The sequence below is a fragment of the Xyrauchen texanus genome, chromosome 33 (assembly GCF_025860055.1).
Source record: "Xyrauchen texanus isolate HMW12.3.18 chromosome 33, RBS_HiC_50CHRs, whole genome shotgun sequence".
Taxonomy (NCBI): Eukaryota; Metazoa; Chordata; class Actinopteri; order Cypriniformes; family Catostomidae; genus Xyrauchen; species Xyrauchen texanus.
The window spans coordinates 11,069,391-11,088,354 of record NC_068308.1 but is presented as its reverse complement, the minus strand read 5'-3'; the positions used below and the strand labels follow the sequence as shown (position 1 = coordinate 11,088,354).

The window sequence follows — 18,964 nt, the reverse complement described above, 5'->3', positions numbered from 1 at the left end:
AATCCAACACTTTATTTTAAGGAGAAAAAAATGTCAGTGAACACTGAACAATTTGGTTAGTCATTCCATATTCATTCATGCAATGCAAATAACTGATGTATTTCAATAACCTGTAATAGCCTTTCCTCGTCTCGTTCCAAACTTTGATATGTTCATTCTTTCCTGCTACTCAAGTTAATTTCAAATCATGGTTTGGTTTTGGGTTTAGGTCTAGGTTTGGGTTAGGTGTTAAACTTCGTAAATAACATCGTTTGTTGCACTCAAAAATGAAGTCATTACCCTTAATTCAATTTGATAAGTTTTTACAAGAAATTTAATTTCTTTCATTCAGATTAAGTTCGTTTTTGAGTCAACATTTAGTTGGATTAGGTAAAATCAATGTACTATAGTAGTTTTAACTCAGCTTTGTTAGGTTCTTCAAACTAAATTTAATAATGTTTAATTTAATACATTTTCTTATGTTAGTCCAACTTTATTTTATTAATCATTGTATATGCGAGGGCCTGTGTAGCTCAGCGAGTATTGACACTGTATACCACCCCTGGAGTTGTGAGTTCCAATCCAGCATGTGCTGAGTGACTCCAGCCAGGTCTCCTAAGCAACCAAATTGGCCCGGTTGCTAGGGAGGGTAGTCACATGGGGTTGCCTCCTCGTGGTCACGATTAGTAGTTCTCGCTCTCACTGGGGCACGTGTTAATTTGTGTGTGGATCGCGGAGAACAGCATGAGCCTCCACATGCTAAAATGATAAGATGCGTGGACTGACTGTCTCAAAAGTGAAGGCAACTGAGACTTATCCTCCGCCACCCGGATTGAGGTGAGTAACCGTGCCACCATGAAGACTTACTAAGTAGTGGGAATTGGGCAAAAAATTTAAATAAAAAATATAATTATATGCCAGGTGAGCAAAATGAAATTGTTACACTGTCAATTTGATAGCAACTGCTTATACGTAGAGCAAGTATTTGTGTAATATAAACTCAAATGGATTAATTAAACTTCAATTCGAAAAATGTAACTGGATAAAACGCAATGAAATCAAGCTGTGACAAAATGTTCTAGAATTGGGTTGCTTTAGTTAAATTTACTGCTTTAGTTAAGTAAATTGAACAACCTGCAAAAATCCTTAAAAGATGTACATTTTTGTTCAATTCAACTTGTACAATTTATTACAATTTCGCCATCTCATAATTTTATTACAACTGGGCTGTGCATATCCCATTCACTATGTCCTTCATGTACACCACAGGCACCAAGGCAGACAGAGTGTGTTATAAACTGGTTGATAGAAAGCAAAATGACAATATCCGTGTTCCAAGGAAAACTGTTTTGAACTCCAAGACAAGTGCTAAATGATGAAGATGGAGCCAAAAAATACTTGTGGTGACAACTGGAGGGGAACGATAATGAGCAAACATAGCAAACGGGTTTGCTGGCCTTTGCTAATGTTAAACAAACAGCTGTGATGAAACAGGAATTCACAGTGAACACAGACATAAGAGCTGATAGGTGCAATTGAAGGGCATGATAGATTGCTTGCAAAAAGTAAAAAAAAAAACGGACATTAAAGGTGAAGTGCGTAATTTCCATGTCCCCCCCATCTTCCATTGTTTGATCAAACACATAATTCTACACTAATCTCAACACCTCAATGTCTCATGATTTCACTGGTTGAGCCAATGTTGTTGTGTTGGGCAAACAAACAGCAATGTTTTAATAGTGCCACACAGGAAACCGACATGATGTTCATGTACCCTGAAATGGACCCCAATATCCCAAATAACTGACATGCACCATTCCCCATCAGATATTTTTGGATAAATTTAAACACATTCACTTTTCCCTATGGTGCTTCTGATAGTGTGAGCAATCTCTGAGACACGGTTCTGGTCCCATAGAAACCAGGAAGTAACGTGTTCACATAAAAACTGGTAAGCGTGATTTCGGAAGTTGCATTTTCACCCAAAAGTACATTTTTACTCCACTGACAGTTAGGTTGAGGGTTGAGGTTTGGAATAGGGCAGAGAGTTAATAAAATATGTATTCTTGCAATTCTATTACTTAATTTACATCTAAAAATACAACTAAATTTTGGTGCCCATCTGTGGACATTTCACAAGGAAACTTTGCAAAGAGAAATATTACTGCAAGAGGAGGAGCCTCCTGCTCATCAAAAGCACCTAAAAAGGTGGAATACCAGAACAAACTATGCAATGAATTTAGTTGAACGGAAAAAAGAAAGAAAACTACTACACTGTAATTAATAGGGTTTAATGGCAATTGAATAATGCATGACACTAAATTGATACATTCTCAGAATAAGTTGTGGAGAATAAAATAAAGCTATTTACCTGTGGCCCCAGGTCCTCCAGCTTAATGATGTTCAGCATATGAAGCAGATAGAAACAAAATCATACAAGACAACATTAGAGAGCTTTACAGCACACTATTTAGTAATTTCAGCAGAAAAGAGGCAAAGCAAACACTAGTGTACACATCATGAAATCACACCATAAACATACTACACTCTATTTCTTTAGATAACACAACACAAAGCAACAAATACAGGCAACCGCACACCCCAAAAAATATCTGCAAAGCACTGAACATTCAAGCTAATGGTCTAAAGAGGCTTAAACATTGTGACCAGTGTGAGAAAAGTGTTTCCCCAAAATTCAGCCATGAGACACCATTCTGCTGTGGCTGAGATTTACAGATATTTGGCACAAACCGTTAATTCCAGACTTGACATAACATCACACCTTCCCTGGCACAGGCAGAGGTCTCCTTTGCTAATAATCAAATTGGAATTATGAGAATAGAGCTACAGTCTCCCTTGAGATTAATTTGATTTTAAACCCTGAAACCTCTCATCATACTTCAGAAGTGATGTCAAAATTAAACACAAGCTTGTTAAGTTGTAGATCTGTGTCCTCACATACATATAAATCATACATATAAACATACAGTGGCATCAAAAAAAAATTCTGGCACTTAAAAAATGTCACTGTAATAGAGAGCCAGTTCCATCTGCAAACAGACTTTTCACCAACTTGCCTCAAAGTCATTTTTGGTGGATGTACAGTGGCAAGAAAAAGTAAGTGAACCCTTTTTAATCATGTGCATTTATGTATAAATTTGTCTTAAAATCTGTTTTGATTCTACAATAATGAACAAGCACAATCTGTTTTAACTAATAACACAAAAATTATTGTATTCTTGTACACATTGAATACATCATTCAAACATTTACAATATAAGATGGAAAAAGTACGTGAACCCCTAGGAAAATGACGTCAACAAAAGGTATTTAGAGTCAGGAGTTGGCAAACCAAGCATCAAATCAATGAAATGAGATTGGAGGTGTGTGGATAGAGCTACATTGACTTAAAGAGAATAAATAGCATTTAAACATTTTGAGCTTGCAGTTCAAAAGAAGCACTGATGACATGGCCAATGCCTCACAAAAAAGCGATCTCAGAAGACCTACGTTCAGGAATTGTTGATTTGCATAAGGCTGGAAAGGGTTACAAAGTTTTCTCGAAGAGCTTAGATATTCGTCTGTCCACAGTTAGACAAACTGTCTATAAATGGAGACGATTTACTTTGACTACTCTCCCTAGAAGTGGCCGTCTAGCCAAGATGACTCAAAGGGCACACCGCAGAATGCTCAATGAGGTGAAAAAAGACAAGAGTGACAGCTAAAGACTTGAAGCAATCATTGGAACTAGAGCATGTAAGCGGAGCGGAGCGGTGATAATTCCACCTGAGCAGAGAGTGCCTTTTTGAAGATTCCGCTCTGCTCTCTCAACCCAGAATGTGCTCCGTGATGTGCTAGTTTGGGAATCTGCTAAATAAGCAATAGGCCTGAGGTTATGGAGCTCTAACATTGTTTTAGTGAAGTTGCAAACCTTATAACCCAAATAAATGCAAAGTATTATTCAAATCTAAGAATGAAGAAATCGAAAGGGAGTGTGGAGAGACAGAGAGAATTAGCAAATATTCCTTTTGGAATCGTACGTGTCACATTGCCAGAGAGCACAAGGATGTGCTACACGATGTAGTGCAGCAAAAGCTGAGCTAGTAAGCTACACTATTATATAAATTGATATACAATGAGTATTTTCTAGATAAACGTAATCATTTCTAGACATTGATTTTTAGATGACTTCCTAGACAGATTCGGTTTAGATAAAAACAATACCTATAATGATAAGAAATTTGATTTCTCACACCACGTTGCCTTGCATTCTAATAAAGAACATGTTATTTTAATCATGTTAAAGTTGCATTTTAGTTGAGTACATTTAAAAGTTGAAAAACTGAAACGTGAATTGTCCTTAAGTTTGAAAAAAATTAAATAAAAAATCAAGATAATTTTTTTGCCATATTGCTCAACCCTAGACCCGGGTTTGGAGCCCACGTTGAAACCAACAAGTACTTGCGTTTGCATAATCAATGATGAGCATAAATAGGAAGTTGCATATTTCCCTCTAACGTAACATTTTTACTCCACTGATAGTGAGGTCTGGTTTCGGGGTTTGGGCAAAATACTGTATGCAATCCTCTTCATTGTATTACAGCCTGTACAGCTGAATACAACTCACTTTTGGTGGCCCTCCGTGGACGTTTCAAATGGAAAATCGAGCTCACATGCACCCAACAACACTTATCGCTTTAGACACTGGAGGCAGTGTTTTGAATTTCGGAAGCACATTATTCGATAATAAATGAATAGATAAGTAATGTATCTTGTTGTTTTGCCATCATGTCAGTGCAGCTGCCAGCTAGATGCGAGCCCGGTTCTGTGGGGTGGCGAACATTAGTGCACCTCAGTTGAATATGTAAGCTTAATAATACTGTATATTGGCAAAGCATTTTGCCTTGAATAATCATGTATGATCTTGCTGATCTGTGTGTCCTAATTTGCAGGCGGAGCATTCTGCTTTCATGCCTCCATTGTACAAATGATCATTTGATTAGTAAAGATTTCCACTCTCGCAAAGAGAATTTCACAGCGGAATTATCTCACTTAATCGACCGCATGTTGCTTTCCATTTCTGCTTCAGGATAAAGTGGATCATAACTGCTGGTCAGTTTCCCAAAGCCAAATCCACACCTTAAGGATAAGTAAAACGAATAGTCCAATAATCGTTAAATGAATAGATTATCAAAATAATTGTTATGTGCAGTCCTAAACCCAAAAGAGATGCTGTGGAATGACCTCAAGGGAGAAATCTTAAGAATATGGCTGAGCTGAAGCAGTTCTGTAAGGAAGAACGAAGGCAGTGTACGTTTTTTTCTTCTTCTTCTAATGTACAATCATCTATAGCTTTTTTTGTCTCTGCGCATGAATGCAGCAAGGGATGTCGAAGATGTTATCAACAACCACTAATCTAGAATGATTTTTTAACATTTCACTTATCGATAAGGTGTGGATTTGGCTTTGGGAAACAGACCAGCAGTTATGAGCCACTTTATCCCGAAGCAGAAATCGTAAGCTTTATCCAGGACAAATATGTTTTATTTATTAAATCCATGGTTAAACCTTGCTGTACATATAAAGAGTGCATGCACAACACATGATATTTTGACGCATATAAAGTCCAGATTCAATTGAGATTTTGTCCAATATATATATATATATATATATTAGTTGAAATCATGTTTAATGATCCTAAAACAAATAAAAATGATTTAATTCACAAATTACACTGAAAGTTTGCAGGTCTAATCTGCAGCTACCGGAAATGCTTGGTTGAGGTTATTGCTGCCAAAGGATGATCGACCAGTTATTGGATCCAAGGGTTCATTTACTTTTACCACAGCACTGTGAATGTTTAATGGGATGTGTTCAATAAAGACATAAGAGATTATAATTGTTTGTTTGTTGTTAGTTTAAGCACATTGTGTTTGTCTATCCTTGTGACTTTGACATTTTATTACCAAAGGGTTCACATACTTTTTTTTGCCACTGTATGAAGTCAGTTCCTTTCAACTATGGACATGTTCTACTAATGCCTGATAACCTGTTCAAATAATGTTATCTTTGAACAATATATAATTTTCTTTTATTAATTTAAGACCAAATAAATGTATTATTGTGTGCTTTTTTTATCTGAAAAGTGTGCTTGTGCAATCAAGATTCTTTCAAATGAATGCCAATTGGTTCGATTTGTTATACAATGAAAAGACATTCACACATTTTTATGAATGAATTAAGTGTCCAAATACATTTTGGCGCCACTGCACATATTATAGTACACTTAAAAACAATCCCATTATAAATGCAACATAAAAGAAGCAAGAAAAAGAGGGAGACAGTTTTGAGGTCGAGTTCTAAGATGCCACAAATAAAAAGAAGCATCAGTGTGTGAAGCAAAAAAGCAATCACAAAAATAATGGGATAAAAGGGCATTTTAGCCAAGCTTGTCAATCACGAAAGAGGGTGCATACTGTACCGCTCAATACTTCCACAGCCATGTGCTGATCGTCTGTCTGCTCCTCACATGAATTTTGGGAACCTTCTATAAAACAACCATTTGAACAGTTTTACCCACTAAGGTACCAAAGGAAGACCAGGTTTACTGAAGGAAGTAAAACGAGCTGTTAACATCATAAAAGCAAGCCAGAAATTAAAGGTTTAGCTCCATAACTCTGTAGCCGAGTCCCAAACTGCAGCATTAACCAGGACAAACCAGACTGCAACATCATGGAAATTCATGCTCTAAGCTGGTCTTTTTAGCAGGGAAGTGGACACGTTGACAACATAGAAAAGAAAACATGTACAAAACTGAAATTTAAGACCTTGCATCACTAGGGTTGGGAAATGAAAACCAGTTTCAGATAGATCAATAAATATTGCTTCGTTCAGTAAGGTTTTTCAAGTGAACTGAATCCATAGCCAACATTTGGCAAGTGATCATTTTGACAAACTTTGCGATCATTTCATATTGCTTTTGGGTCCTGCATCTCCCCAACATTACTGTGACATAAACCACATCCAACATCCACGAAAGGTTTGTTCTGTTGTTTTTCTGAGGCACTATGCACTGCCGTTGAATTGAGAAGACGGCTGTGAGATTTACTAAAACATCTATTGTTCAGCATATGAAAAGCATGCAGATTTGGAACAACATGTTTCATTTGGGGTGAACTATTCTTTTAGTAACAAACATCAAACATGTTAGAGCAATCAGTTAAACCTCAACATGTAACTTCAACATACAGCATTTCCCTGCGACTTGAAGTTACTTGAACTTGAACTACTTGAAGTTCAAGGCCACTTACAACATCCTCCACAGTTTTAGAAATAAACGTGTACAGAGTTATTAATAATACAAATTATATATCCTTTCTTATATGCTAAAATGATAACTTTCCTGATCCATGAAAAAAAAAGGTATTTTTATTTACTTTTTTATAATATTTATAATTTATTTTCCTTCACCTGTACTTCTTGTCTTTATGACTCCATGATTGTATTCATACATTGTTCGATCTGTGTAAATTTGGTCCCTTACCACACCCTCCACAGTATTAGCATGTTTAGCACAATGTGTGGACTTTTCAGACAGTCCCTTACCCACCGTTGGCAAAATTTCCAATTTATATCAATGTTAAATTAGTGATCTGGAACGATTTTACCATTACACCATCTGACCAGCTTAAATACAGGACAAATCACATCCCGTATTGATTCGATATGGGATGCATCATTTCACCTTTAAATACAGAATGATCCCATATTTTATGGGACGGCTGGCAACCCAGGGGACAACACCAGTGAAAACATTGTTTTGAGCCGCCATGACATCATGAAATGACAAACTCCCATTATTTACCATAGAGTCTTTTTTAAATAATAAATGTGTAATGCTACAAATTTTTAAACAAACACAAAACATCAAAGCATGTTTTACCCTACAGTTTATTTCCAGATGTAGGCCTACATTTATGCAGTATCATACTAGCAAGAGTGATGTTGTTCTAATTCTCAGCAGCATGGCCACATCACAGCCGTGTTGATTTTCAGAATAACAGCACGATTGCGAGTGTGATATTACTTTTACACAACAGTTCAACAAACAAGTAAATAATTATGAATAACTAGCATTTCAGACAAAAACTGGCCTATAATTTTTTATCGTTATTTATGAAAAAAGTTCCAAAGAAGCCAAGGTATTAAGGTGCGTACACACTGCCAGCGACTTTGTCACTGCAGGTCGCAAGTGGCTGGCGGTGAAGTCGCTAGTGGGTGTTCCCAATACTGGTTGCCTAGTAACGTTTATAAATGACATTCATGGATGTCGTTCCATTGCTGTTGACAGCGAATCTCTTTTCTTGCCACTAAAAAAAACATTTTGGAGGGAAAAGACTAAATATAATTGGAATCAGTACATAAAATGCTTTATATCAAAGATGAATGAGAAACAAGGCGTGCTGTTTGCCATAGCAGCTGTTTATCTGCGGCGAAAATGCAAATGCCGGTCTGTCTGGGTCCATAAAATCCCCGCGATCTCAGATACACCTTTCCACGCAGTATTTTTCTTAAAAATGTCCTTGTACGTGGGAAGAGACATAGAGCACTGGAAAATTTCTAACAGCAAGAATTAGCCTTTCATCCATCTTTCCGTTACTGCAGGAGCTGAGAGCGAGAGAAGGATCACGTGAGCTCTCCCGTCTTCTCTCCTATTGGCTGTCGCTTCCGTTAGGTCGCGACAGCTCGTGTCGCCGGAAGTCGCTGTGCTCGCATTGAAAATGAATGGTATTGAGTCGCTGTTGCGCGCGATGTCGCTGGCAGTGTGTACGCACCTTTATGCACAACTCGCTCTCACATACTGGTTTCAAACTAGTGGTGTTTGTGAATGGTGATTTTGAACTAATCTTTTAAGTGAATTGTTCTCTTTTACATTCATTCCCTGCTAAAAAGACAAGCTTAACCAACATGCAATGAATTCCCATGCTGGTATAGGCTGGTTTATGCTGGCTAGCACTGGCTTGGTGCTGGTCTATCTGGTGGACTAACATAGCCATGCTTTTCACCAGCATAACATAGCTGGTGAAGCTAATTGACCAGCATGGTCTTTCCAATGAACCTGGTTAAGCTAGTTTAAAAGACTTATGGGGACACAAGCACACCAGCATCCCATGCTGGGGGACCAGCACCCAAAACACACAAAAAAAAAAACTGAACCAATCACTGAACGAACCTTTTTGGTTAAAGGATTCATAAGGTTCGAGTCATTGGGATGAATCAAAAGCCCCGGATAAATTTGTAATTACATACTACCATACTACTCTTAACATTTCTATGGCAGAAATAGTTGGAGTAGTATGGTAGTTTGCAATTTAAGACCCCACCACTATTTGGAAGCCGTAATCATATACAAGCATAGTGATACAAATAGTCAAGCATCCCTGTGCTGTTATGGTAAATAACAGCACTCTTGAACGCCGCTCACCCAATCAGATTAGAGTATCTGAACTGACTGTTGTATAAAATGTTTCATACTGTACCACTAACATACTACAGCTTTATTATCTATAAAATACTCACTCTCTGGTGCACCTTTGGAATCTTTACCATTTATTTGTGGCAGGTGCTCTGAACAGTGTTTCCTCCTTGTATGGGGCATTACAGAGAGGGCAAAAGGGGAGAAAGTTTGCACTAGTGAAGGCTGTAAACTAGGGAAATATAGGCTACGCACTAAAGAATTCAGGGGGTCACACCGGAAAGAAAAAAAGAGATTTATAGTCCAGTTAAGGGCATGTGAATACGAAGAACACAACAGAAGACAAGCTGGCACCATTACAAAAGACTGTCAGTCAATACCAAAACTCCTCTTTAAACATGCTTGGAATTCAATGATTGGCTTTGGTTTTAGAACGTACAAATGGGTAGTTGACGTGAAATAATTTTGAGTTGACGTGTTGACGTGTACTGTGATTATATTCCACAGTAAAACTATTTTAAACAACATTTTGCTAATTCTTATAATAATTATGCATACAGTTTTTATGACCTCATAATATGGGAGACTACTTTTCCTTTAAAGAAATAGTGACTAAAGAACCTAAAACACTTTACCTTACTTAAGCTGACATTTTGATGTTGATTAAACATCAAGTTCAGTCATGTTATACTGTATGTCAACTGCCCAACCACACTTAGAAAACAATGTTCTCACAAATAAAGGTTGGATATTCCCAGGACTATCATGCAACACGATTCATTTTAGCATCCACCCAATGCCATTACCAGCCACATTTAATTCTAGTTTGATTCATGCAAGTGACATTTTGATTATACTATGCTAGAATGACTGTAACAATCACTGAGTGTAGGACGCCAGCTGGGTAAAGTTTCATTGGTTCCATTCACAGTTATTGAATAAGACCATAGCTTAGACGTTTGGTTGAACAGTGAATACGAGTAGTTTTAGACTGGTTCAAGAGTTCAGCGCCTATCAAGTGTGCCTTTCACATTCCTTTCTTTGTACACAGTCTCCTTACATTTTCTATAACTCACTGAGAACCAATTTCATTACTGTGAGCTTTTCAAAATATTCTATAAACAAAAAACAGTAAACCACACACACATGCCGAAGAAAGCAGGGTGTGTGAAGGGGTTGAATAAGTACCAGAAAGTGTTTTGGAGAAGGGTGACCCAAATGCCTGGATTACAGTGTGCTGCACGCAACCGCAAAGCTTAGATTGAGGGCCCAATCAAGCATGGCCTTGTGGTTTATGTAAAGGAATTAAAACAAAAGGCCGTATCAAAGAGTTGATGCCACTGTGGAACAAATTGGAAATCCCACTATGAATTGTATAGAGAGCATATGACATTCTATGTCTTTGATAATTAAATCCCCCCCAATTCATACATTTGTTGGCTCTTGGCAGAAGGAAACAGACATTAAAAGGCATACTAATTAATGCTAAGAGGGAGAACACATCTGCATACATGAGGGATCATGATAAATGAATGTGCTATTCAGGTCATTAATGTAGTCTAATTATGTATTAGGCACACGTACAAGTCTCTCTCTGGTATATTATACAGTACCACATTATTTGATTATACTTTTACCCTGGCAGTCAAGATTCTGTATATCTGTATATATATTTTTTCGGACATAATAATGATTCTAACTATTTTACAAACCTAAAATAAGTACGCTCTCTTATTTCCATCTCAGGAAAGAAAACAAAACAAAAAGCAACAATATAATTCTTTATGAAAATTTTCCAAACAAAGCCTTCCACAGTATAAAGATAGAAATGCACTTAAATATCGCCAATTCAAGTAACATTAAACGTTTCCCAAAGTGGGAGTTCGACTAATTGAAAGAACTAGTTCCCACATAGGTTGCATTTTCATTGCACTTGGCATAACATTTCTTAAACTTAAATCTTCCACAATCTGCCAGTAGATTATGGCTATCCACTTTGTTACCGCAATCATGAAGCCACGTTCAAGATTCGCGTCAGGGCGCAACACCAGAACCAATTTGATACTTCACAAAAACGTCTCATTCTGCGCTTTGGTGAAGTTTAAGACTTGACAGGATTCTGTGATAATTAAAATGTGCCTTTCAACGGCTGAAAAAACTTGATTTCTATCAGAAGACCCATCTGGGCTTGTTTTGTACATCAAATAGCGTTAAGAGGTCCTTTCGCCATAATTTTATCATGGAAGCGCTGTTGTGTGTGTGTGTAGAGATTATTTGATTCACTCAGGTAAAAACCTCCATGGCTCTATTATAGCAGAGAGCAAAACGATCAACATAAAACTGTCTATAAAACCGCCATGTTATGCTATTTTATGCTAAGCTTGTAGGCCCCCCTTGGCTGAAGGGCTCTGCTGTGTGTGTGTTATGAAGTTTGTGTCAGTGTAATGACTCCAGGTGGACACAATACAAAGGTTCCACCCTTCCCAACAAGTGCTTATGCTGAAATATATATTAGGGCTCTCAATCAGCATCTTTTATTGAAATAATTGATTCATAACGTTTTGGTGAACTACTCCTTTAAAGGTGCAATATGTAAAAATGTTCATGTAATATTCGCCTTTTTTTTTTGCAAATGTGTGAACGTCTTGTAACGCTACTTAAACAATTAGTCCTTCCCTGACTTCCTAGGTTGCCTATTAAAGCCTGTATATTGACTTTCATGCGAAGGGAGCGGGATGGTTTTGCCGGGAAAATCCAAAGTACGTTTATGCGTACTACTGAGAGCCTTGCCTCAGCGCTTCTCTTCCACTATTCAACAGTGACAACAAACTGCAACACAAGGTAACGTTACCTTAGAGATGGAATCCAGCAAACAACACTGGCAAATCCAGCAAACAACACTGACTCCTACACAAACTCAGAGTAAGCCAAAACAAAATAAAATGAAACTAATTATATACTGAATCCCATCTGGCTAAGCAGGAACGTGATCGTGAACATCGACAGGACATTTGATTCCTGACGGGACCTTCGTCTGGTTTTGGGGATCAAAACTGACCCTGAGTTGGCATTCTTCTTATTGGACAGGTAAACTTACATAACTGCAAAAGCAGGTGAAATATAGCACCATAAGGACTGATCTGTGTGATTTTTGCTAACTGTCATAAACAATGTTAATCTGTAATTATTCAGCAAGGTAAACTACAATAACACATGAAATGAATGCTAGACAATGTTCAAGATAATGCTAAAAGCTCCATTCATTAGTGTAACGTAACTTGGTTATACAGAAAATATTTACAATCTATCATTATAAAACAATAGCGCATCGATATATCAAAATGACAGTTGTGAAGGAATCACATCAATACTGAATTGTGTCAACATATTTATAATGTACAGTCTATTTTATCATCCACCAAATTTAGCTAACAGCTATTGATAAAGCTGGCTAGCTAGCTAACGCCGACATAGGCTATTGTATAAATGCAGTCAATGTATCATGCAAAGAAAAGTGATTACTTCAAACTACAGTCTCGCGTAGTCAGACCTATATCCACAATGTTCCAGCACTGGAGAGTCAAATATAATATAAAGTCTCAAAGTTTGTAGTAAAACAATCATAACTGTGTAATTTTAATTATGCTACCTCATCTGTCAGCATGATGCTGGTGAATCTCGTTCAGTCTCTTTGAACGTTACGTCATTGTTTTGGTCGGTGCTCGCGTCCCTATGGAGTGTGTGCATGTGCGCGAGCACGAGCAACAGGTAGCTGGCTGCAGTTCACTTAACGGCCACAGGTGTCATTAATAACAAGGGTGATTATATTTTTAATTTTTGATTTAATTTTCATATAATTAATCACACTAAATTACAGAGAGTTTGTATTGCATTTGATAAAGTGCACAACATGTAAATATGTAGATCTTTTTTGTTATTGATTGTAATTATAAATCCTTGTCCTTAATGGCAGTGGAAAAACAACATACAGTGGGTTTGTACATTCCAGTGTATCCATCAGGGGCAATTATACTTATCCTTTAACTATATTTGAATGCCATTTTACATATAACATACACGCCCTGTTTACACATAATCTTGTATAATAGTTATGACTAATCAGTTAATCACTGGTGGTGACATAATGAACCCTGTTTTCCCACAGAAGTAGGCTCACCTTTCATTGGACAGTCGCCTGGTCTCACAAGCCCCACCGCAACTCCATTCTCCTTATGGAACTGGTTGCCGTGGTGATGATCATTGATGGACATTCCAGAAAGGGAGGTTGCCATGGTGTCGGCAGAGTTGTAGTGAGCTGTGTGGCTATTGGGCGAGGAGTTCAATAAATCGTGCTGCTGGTCCATAGCAAGTCCAAATGAGGCTACGGATGGGAGGTAACAAAGAACAAAGGTGAGGGAGAAAGAATAGAGTACGAAGGGTAGAATAAGAAAGAAAAAAAGAAGAGAAGAGAATAAATAAGTGGTTGCGTTAGAGAAAAACCTTCTCAAATGGTTTATACAGAAAAAAAAACCCTACCGTTGATTATTTTGTTTTGAACACTTGTAGCAAAAATGGCTTTTCAATGCTGACAAAAATGTGTATGTATATTAAGTGAGAAACGTTGCTTAATTTACCTCTCAAAATTAAAGCAGAACTATGTCACTGAACTTTAAACAATTTGCAATCCATTTTCAGACACTTCCAAAACAACTGTCACTGTCAGACCAACCATATCATTTCGATGAATGACTGAATCACTCTCAAAAACAGTGGTGTCCAATAACTTTCAAAGGATAATGTGGGTTGAATCAATAACCATTCGCCAAGATCCGTCTCTTCCACCTGCTTCACACAAGGCTGTCACAAGCTCAATATAAACAGAGCCAGAGTGCCGGTGCAAACCTGGATATTTATACTGCCAAACATGCCAGTCTAGCTTAAGGTTACTGCCTAAAATAGTGCAAGCCAATGTGTTCCCATGCCAATAGGCTACACCTTCTGCAAACCTTTCTGTAGCCATTTTTATTTACACCACTGTAAAGCACATAGCAACATAGTGCACTTGCAAAACTGCTTTGGTTTCGAGGCAGACTCATACCCCACATAATGACACACTAATTGTATTTATAATTAACATTATTATCGCATTACTGTAGAAAACACTCCTTAATTGCCCTTGACATCAACTATCGCTGCTAGATAGGACACACATACACTCCATAGCATTAGAGTGTTAAGTCATTAAATTTCCAAAAGATCAAAATAATATTATACTTCTGTGCACTCATGAGTATATGAAAATTTTATAATCAGTAGTGTAATCAGTAATAATAAAAGTCGAACTGAGTGGTTAGTGATGTTCAGTAAGCTACCCAGAGGATTATTCATGCTGTATTACATCATAGCTATCTTGAATCACTGTTCAACAAACATATACACACTAATCATGAAGCTTCCAGCCCAACAGGCATCTCGACAGCTCATTGTGACGTGTGTGTGCTTTTAGTATTTATGAACTCTGTGCATGTCCTTCCCTCAGAGTAACACCCCAGCTGGAGGGGGTAAAGAGCACTAAATGTCTTTTCACACTACACAACCCTGGGTAAATGTTTTTTAAACCCAATGATAAACAAAATATATTTCCCTGTGTAGTACGCAGAACAACTGTAAGTAAGCAATTTGTAGGTTAATTTCTGTGTGTAAACACTGTGGGGTGAATTCACCAAATTGTTGGACAGGTACGTCTTCCTCACTAACCATCCACAATCCAGTTTAACCACCATGAGTATTTACTAAATAATATCGTTGTAATTTTTAGCACAAACGCATCACCTTTCTATGTAATCTATTTAATTAGGCTCCTTAATGATTATATTTTATTTACAAAAATAAGCGCTATTTTCCAGGTGCAATTTAAGTCACGTTACTACTGCCCACGTAAAGTAGTTGGTAAACGGAATTTAATTTAAATGGTCATAAAACACCAAAACTAGTTTTTTTAGACGTTAACACATTTGCATATATTGTGAATTATGTAATATAATAAAAGCATTCATTTTAAATTCTTAAGAGTTGATTTAGGGATTTTTTGTGTCTAGAAGGTCTATCACCATCTGGCTGGGGAAAGTTACGTGAGAGTCTCATGCAGCATTTATATACTGTGTTTATTTGGAGTCTCACAAAAACCCTACACCTACCCATAACCCTAAACCTAACATTAACCTTAAGGCCTATTCTGAACGAATGGATTCGCATGGCGCTATTCACATCGGGTCTGATAAATCGTCCACAGACAATCCAAAAGGTTTTTTTATATTACGGAGAGCAGTTTGATTTTTCTTCTTCTTTTGACTGCGATGAAAACTGTCTGACCAATGAGAAGAGCTTTTTGTCATTTTTCCAGAGCAACGCAGCTCTTCAATCCAGTGCGCTCATAATGCTAATCAACTGGCAAACACTGGCATTGGACATGTGGCTAATACACACCCAATGAATAATATACATAAAAATAACTAGTTGCTGTTCATGAACCCTTGGTACTGCAAACATAAACCCAGTCTGTTTTTGAAAGTCTGCTTATAATATACAGTATGTGCATATATTATAAATGTTCGTAAACATAAAAATACCAGAGCGTATTCCTGTGCTTTCACTTGTCCCACACACAAACACTGAATTCAATGCAAATATGCAGTAAAAAAATAATCAAGAAGCTGTAAACACATTAGTTGTTTTTAGAATATTTATTTAATGTGCTGATACCTCATATTTTATAATAAACCTGGTGTTTTGCCTTAATGTCCATTATTTAATATGTATATCACTGTGACTGTTACACCATGTCCTTACCAGACACGATGCAATGACACGCAACAAATGGTCTCTTTTATTCATGTTAAACAGATTTTTTGTCCTAACCACACAATGAGCGACAGCGACAGAGCATTCTATTTTTTAAATGGCTTCTATTTCTGTGAAATTGCACCAACGGCACAGTCAACAAATGGGTCTAAAATTATTCTTATTACAGTATATTACAGCCAATATCTCACTAGCCGTAACTTGATTTTGGCCAAGGGTGTCACACACCTACCGAATGTTGTGCTTGAGGTCTCATTCTCTTTAGTGAGCTCTGTCACACACACACCGGTTCAGAAAGGGAGTGGGGAGACATATTGGCTCATTCTGACTTTCTATCCACTTCCCTGACACGTGGAGATCCGTGAAATAACAAAATGAGTAACGCTTGAAAATAAACCAAAACCATAGTAACAGACTGAATTTGGAAACGATTTATAATGTAACTTTGCTCTGTGTAGGCATGTGTGTGTGGTTGTGTATTTATCTCATCTGGGTTTGTCGTAGAAAGTGTATCCCCATATGCAGCTTCTGTGAGAAAATTAGTTGCGTTCAATAAACACACTGTTCTGTCTGTGATTGCTCTGATTTCTACATTTATTGTCAGTTATCCTCATTTTAGCGTATGAATTTCACAGTGTCGCATCTGGTGTGGACAGACAGATAGCTTGTCACTGGAATCTTATTAAGTTGTGTCTGGTTAGGACGAGGTGTTATATTACCCTGGCAATGAAAATAGCAGCGAGGTTAGGCAATTAAACCTCAAGTAAAATATTGTATAAAAAGACTCTTTACATTAAATATTTCACTAATTTCACTAGTGTGGACAAACAAATTGAAGGACCTCACTGTTACTTTTACTAAGGAGTAGGCAGAAGAAACACTGAATTCAATAGAAATATGACATTTTAATAAAGACATGACAGTGAGCCTGTATTTTCTTGCATCATATTTGCACCTGTTTTAATTAATGTACATTATTCCACTTGTATTTATACAACATTGTTTTCCAGGCTTTGATCCAAGCATTAAAAAAGAGAAGCTGGGTTCGCCAGTCCGTTATATACTTGTGGCAAAATACATGTGCAAATATAAAGTCATAGGACGTATATTTATGCAACAGCGCTCTAATCTCTCACTCGTAATAACATTTATTCTATATTCCTCAAAATGATTAAAAAACATGGAAAGAACATAATAAAACAGTTATGCAATATAAGGTAAATAAATGCCTTAACAGTATGAGATATATTAATCTCTAGTATTGACAGCTGAATGTTGAAATGTCTGGCCAAGACAATAGAATAGAAAATAGAGTCTTGTCTAGTCTTGGTGTGAATAGACATTCTGACAGAAGTTTGTCTCGTAAATTTGTTATGGATTTGATGTGAACAGGCCTTAAACCCTAACCTTAGGAACAGCAAACTTGATTCTTGTGAGACTTTCCCAGGTAGACAGTTTCCTTCTAGACACTGATTTATAGGGTTATTTTCTTCTTCCTATTTTTGAAATCAGCGTTGAGAAAATGTCACGTGGATGTGACGTATATGTTTTAGATTAACACTAGATTTGAGCACATACGCTTCATTAATTTCTCTTAATATTATTCATGATATGGGCACTTTCTCAACCAGTCAAAGGCATTGGTCGTGAACATGAAAGTTACATGAGAGTTTTTTTTTTTTCATCTTTTCCGCTGCTAAGCTGTAAGAGCGACATGCACTTCATCAATAACCAACATATTTGAAATGCTGGTGTGCATCAAACTCCCCTCCCTCAGCTGCATTTTTCAAAACTATGCTGAGAAGTAACTGAGATGTTCGTTTAAATTTCCTTTTGATCATGGCAGCAGTAAGACAATGGATTGGAGAATAAAATTATATAAATTTTCCCTGCTTTAAATAAATGCTAAAAACAGAGATGAAAATTAATTCAATGTGTGAAATTTTAATGACTGAAGTTCAGCTATGTAACTCTATGTGGCGCAAGCTGATAGGTTCTTTGAACATGTTATCTGTTAGCCAATCAGATTGCTCACATGTGACATGTTAGGCCAATCGGCTTGCATGGTGTAAGCTGATTGGTCCTTTGACATGTAATCAAGCCAATCATCTTGTGTCTCTCTGTTTGTCTATCATTTAAATAGCTCAGTTTTGCAGATAATCCTGTTTCACTGTAGCACGATGTGAGTTTTTCTCTGAAAATGCTCAGGTGGTTGCTGGGGATTTTTCTTCTGTCACTTGCACAGTAAGGTCCGCTTTAAGCGTGTCTTTAACAAGGGAAGCCTTAGCCAAATCTGGTTTGGCACAGACTGCTTTCTTTGGTCATTAGTTTAAATAATTCCACACATATATAGGCTAAGTCACTAGTTAAATAATCTTTGGGCTTTCCTGGTCCAGGAAAAGAGTCAGGTCCCTAACCTTTCAGCCAAGCCAAGCAGGCCAAGGCACACAAAAGTTTTTTCATTAGAATTACAGCATTCGGTCCAAGGCACACCTAGCGTACACTCTGTGCACATGGCTCCTTGGAGCAGAAGCAGTACACAAGTCTTGGCAATAGATCTGCTTGGTTGGGGGCTTGTTTTTTGTGTTTATGTGCAATGCGTTTGTGCAGCTTCCCTGCTATGATGTGGGATTGTATATCTATTTGTGC

At 37.2% G+C, this 18,964-nt stretch overlaps 1 protein-coding gene across 6 annotated transcripts in view; it reads right to left on the bottom strand.

Moving 5' to 3' along the window:
* The window catches only part of mapta (microtubule-associated protein tau a), a 53,604-nt gene that overhangs the window by 17,835 nt on the left and 16,805 nt on the right, over positions 1-18,964 (bottom strand). For 5 of the 6 annotated variants that reach the window (XM_052102857.1, XM_052102861.1, XM_052102862.1 and 2 more), the window contains exons 2-4: positions 13,632-13,835; positions 6,461-6,526; positions 2,351-2,371 (exon numbers count right to left, since the gene is read on the bottom strand). In XM_052102857.1, the coding sequence (XP_051958817.1) occupies positions 2,351-2,371; positions 6,461-6,526; positions 13,632-13,818 (274 nt within the window). In that variant the 5' untranslated portion in view covers positions 13,819-13,835. The remainder of the gene's footprint in view (positions 1-2,350; positions 2,372-6,460; positions 6,527-13,631; positions 13,836-18,964) is intronic. The other variant, XM_052102860.1, reaches the window with a different exon arrangement.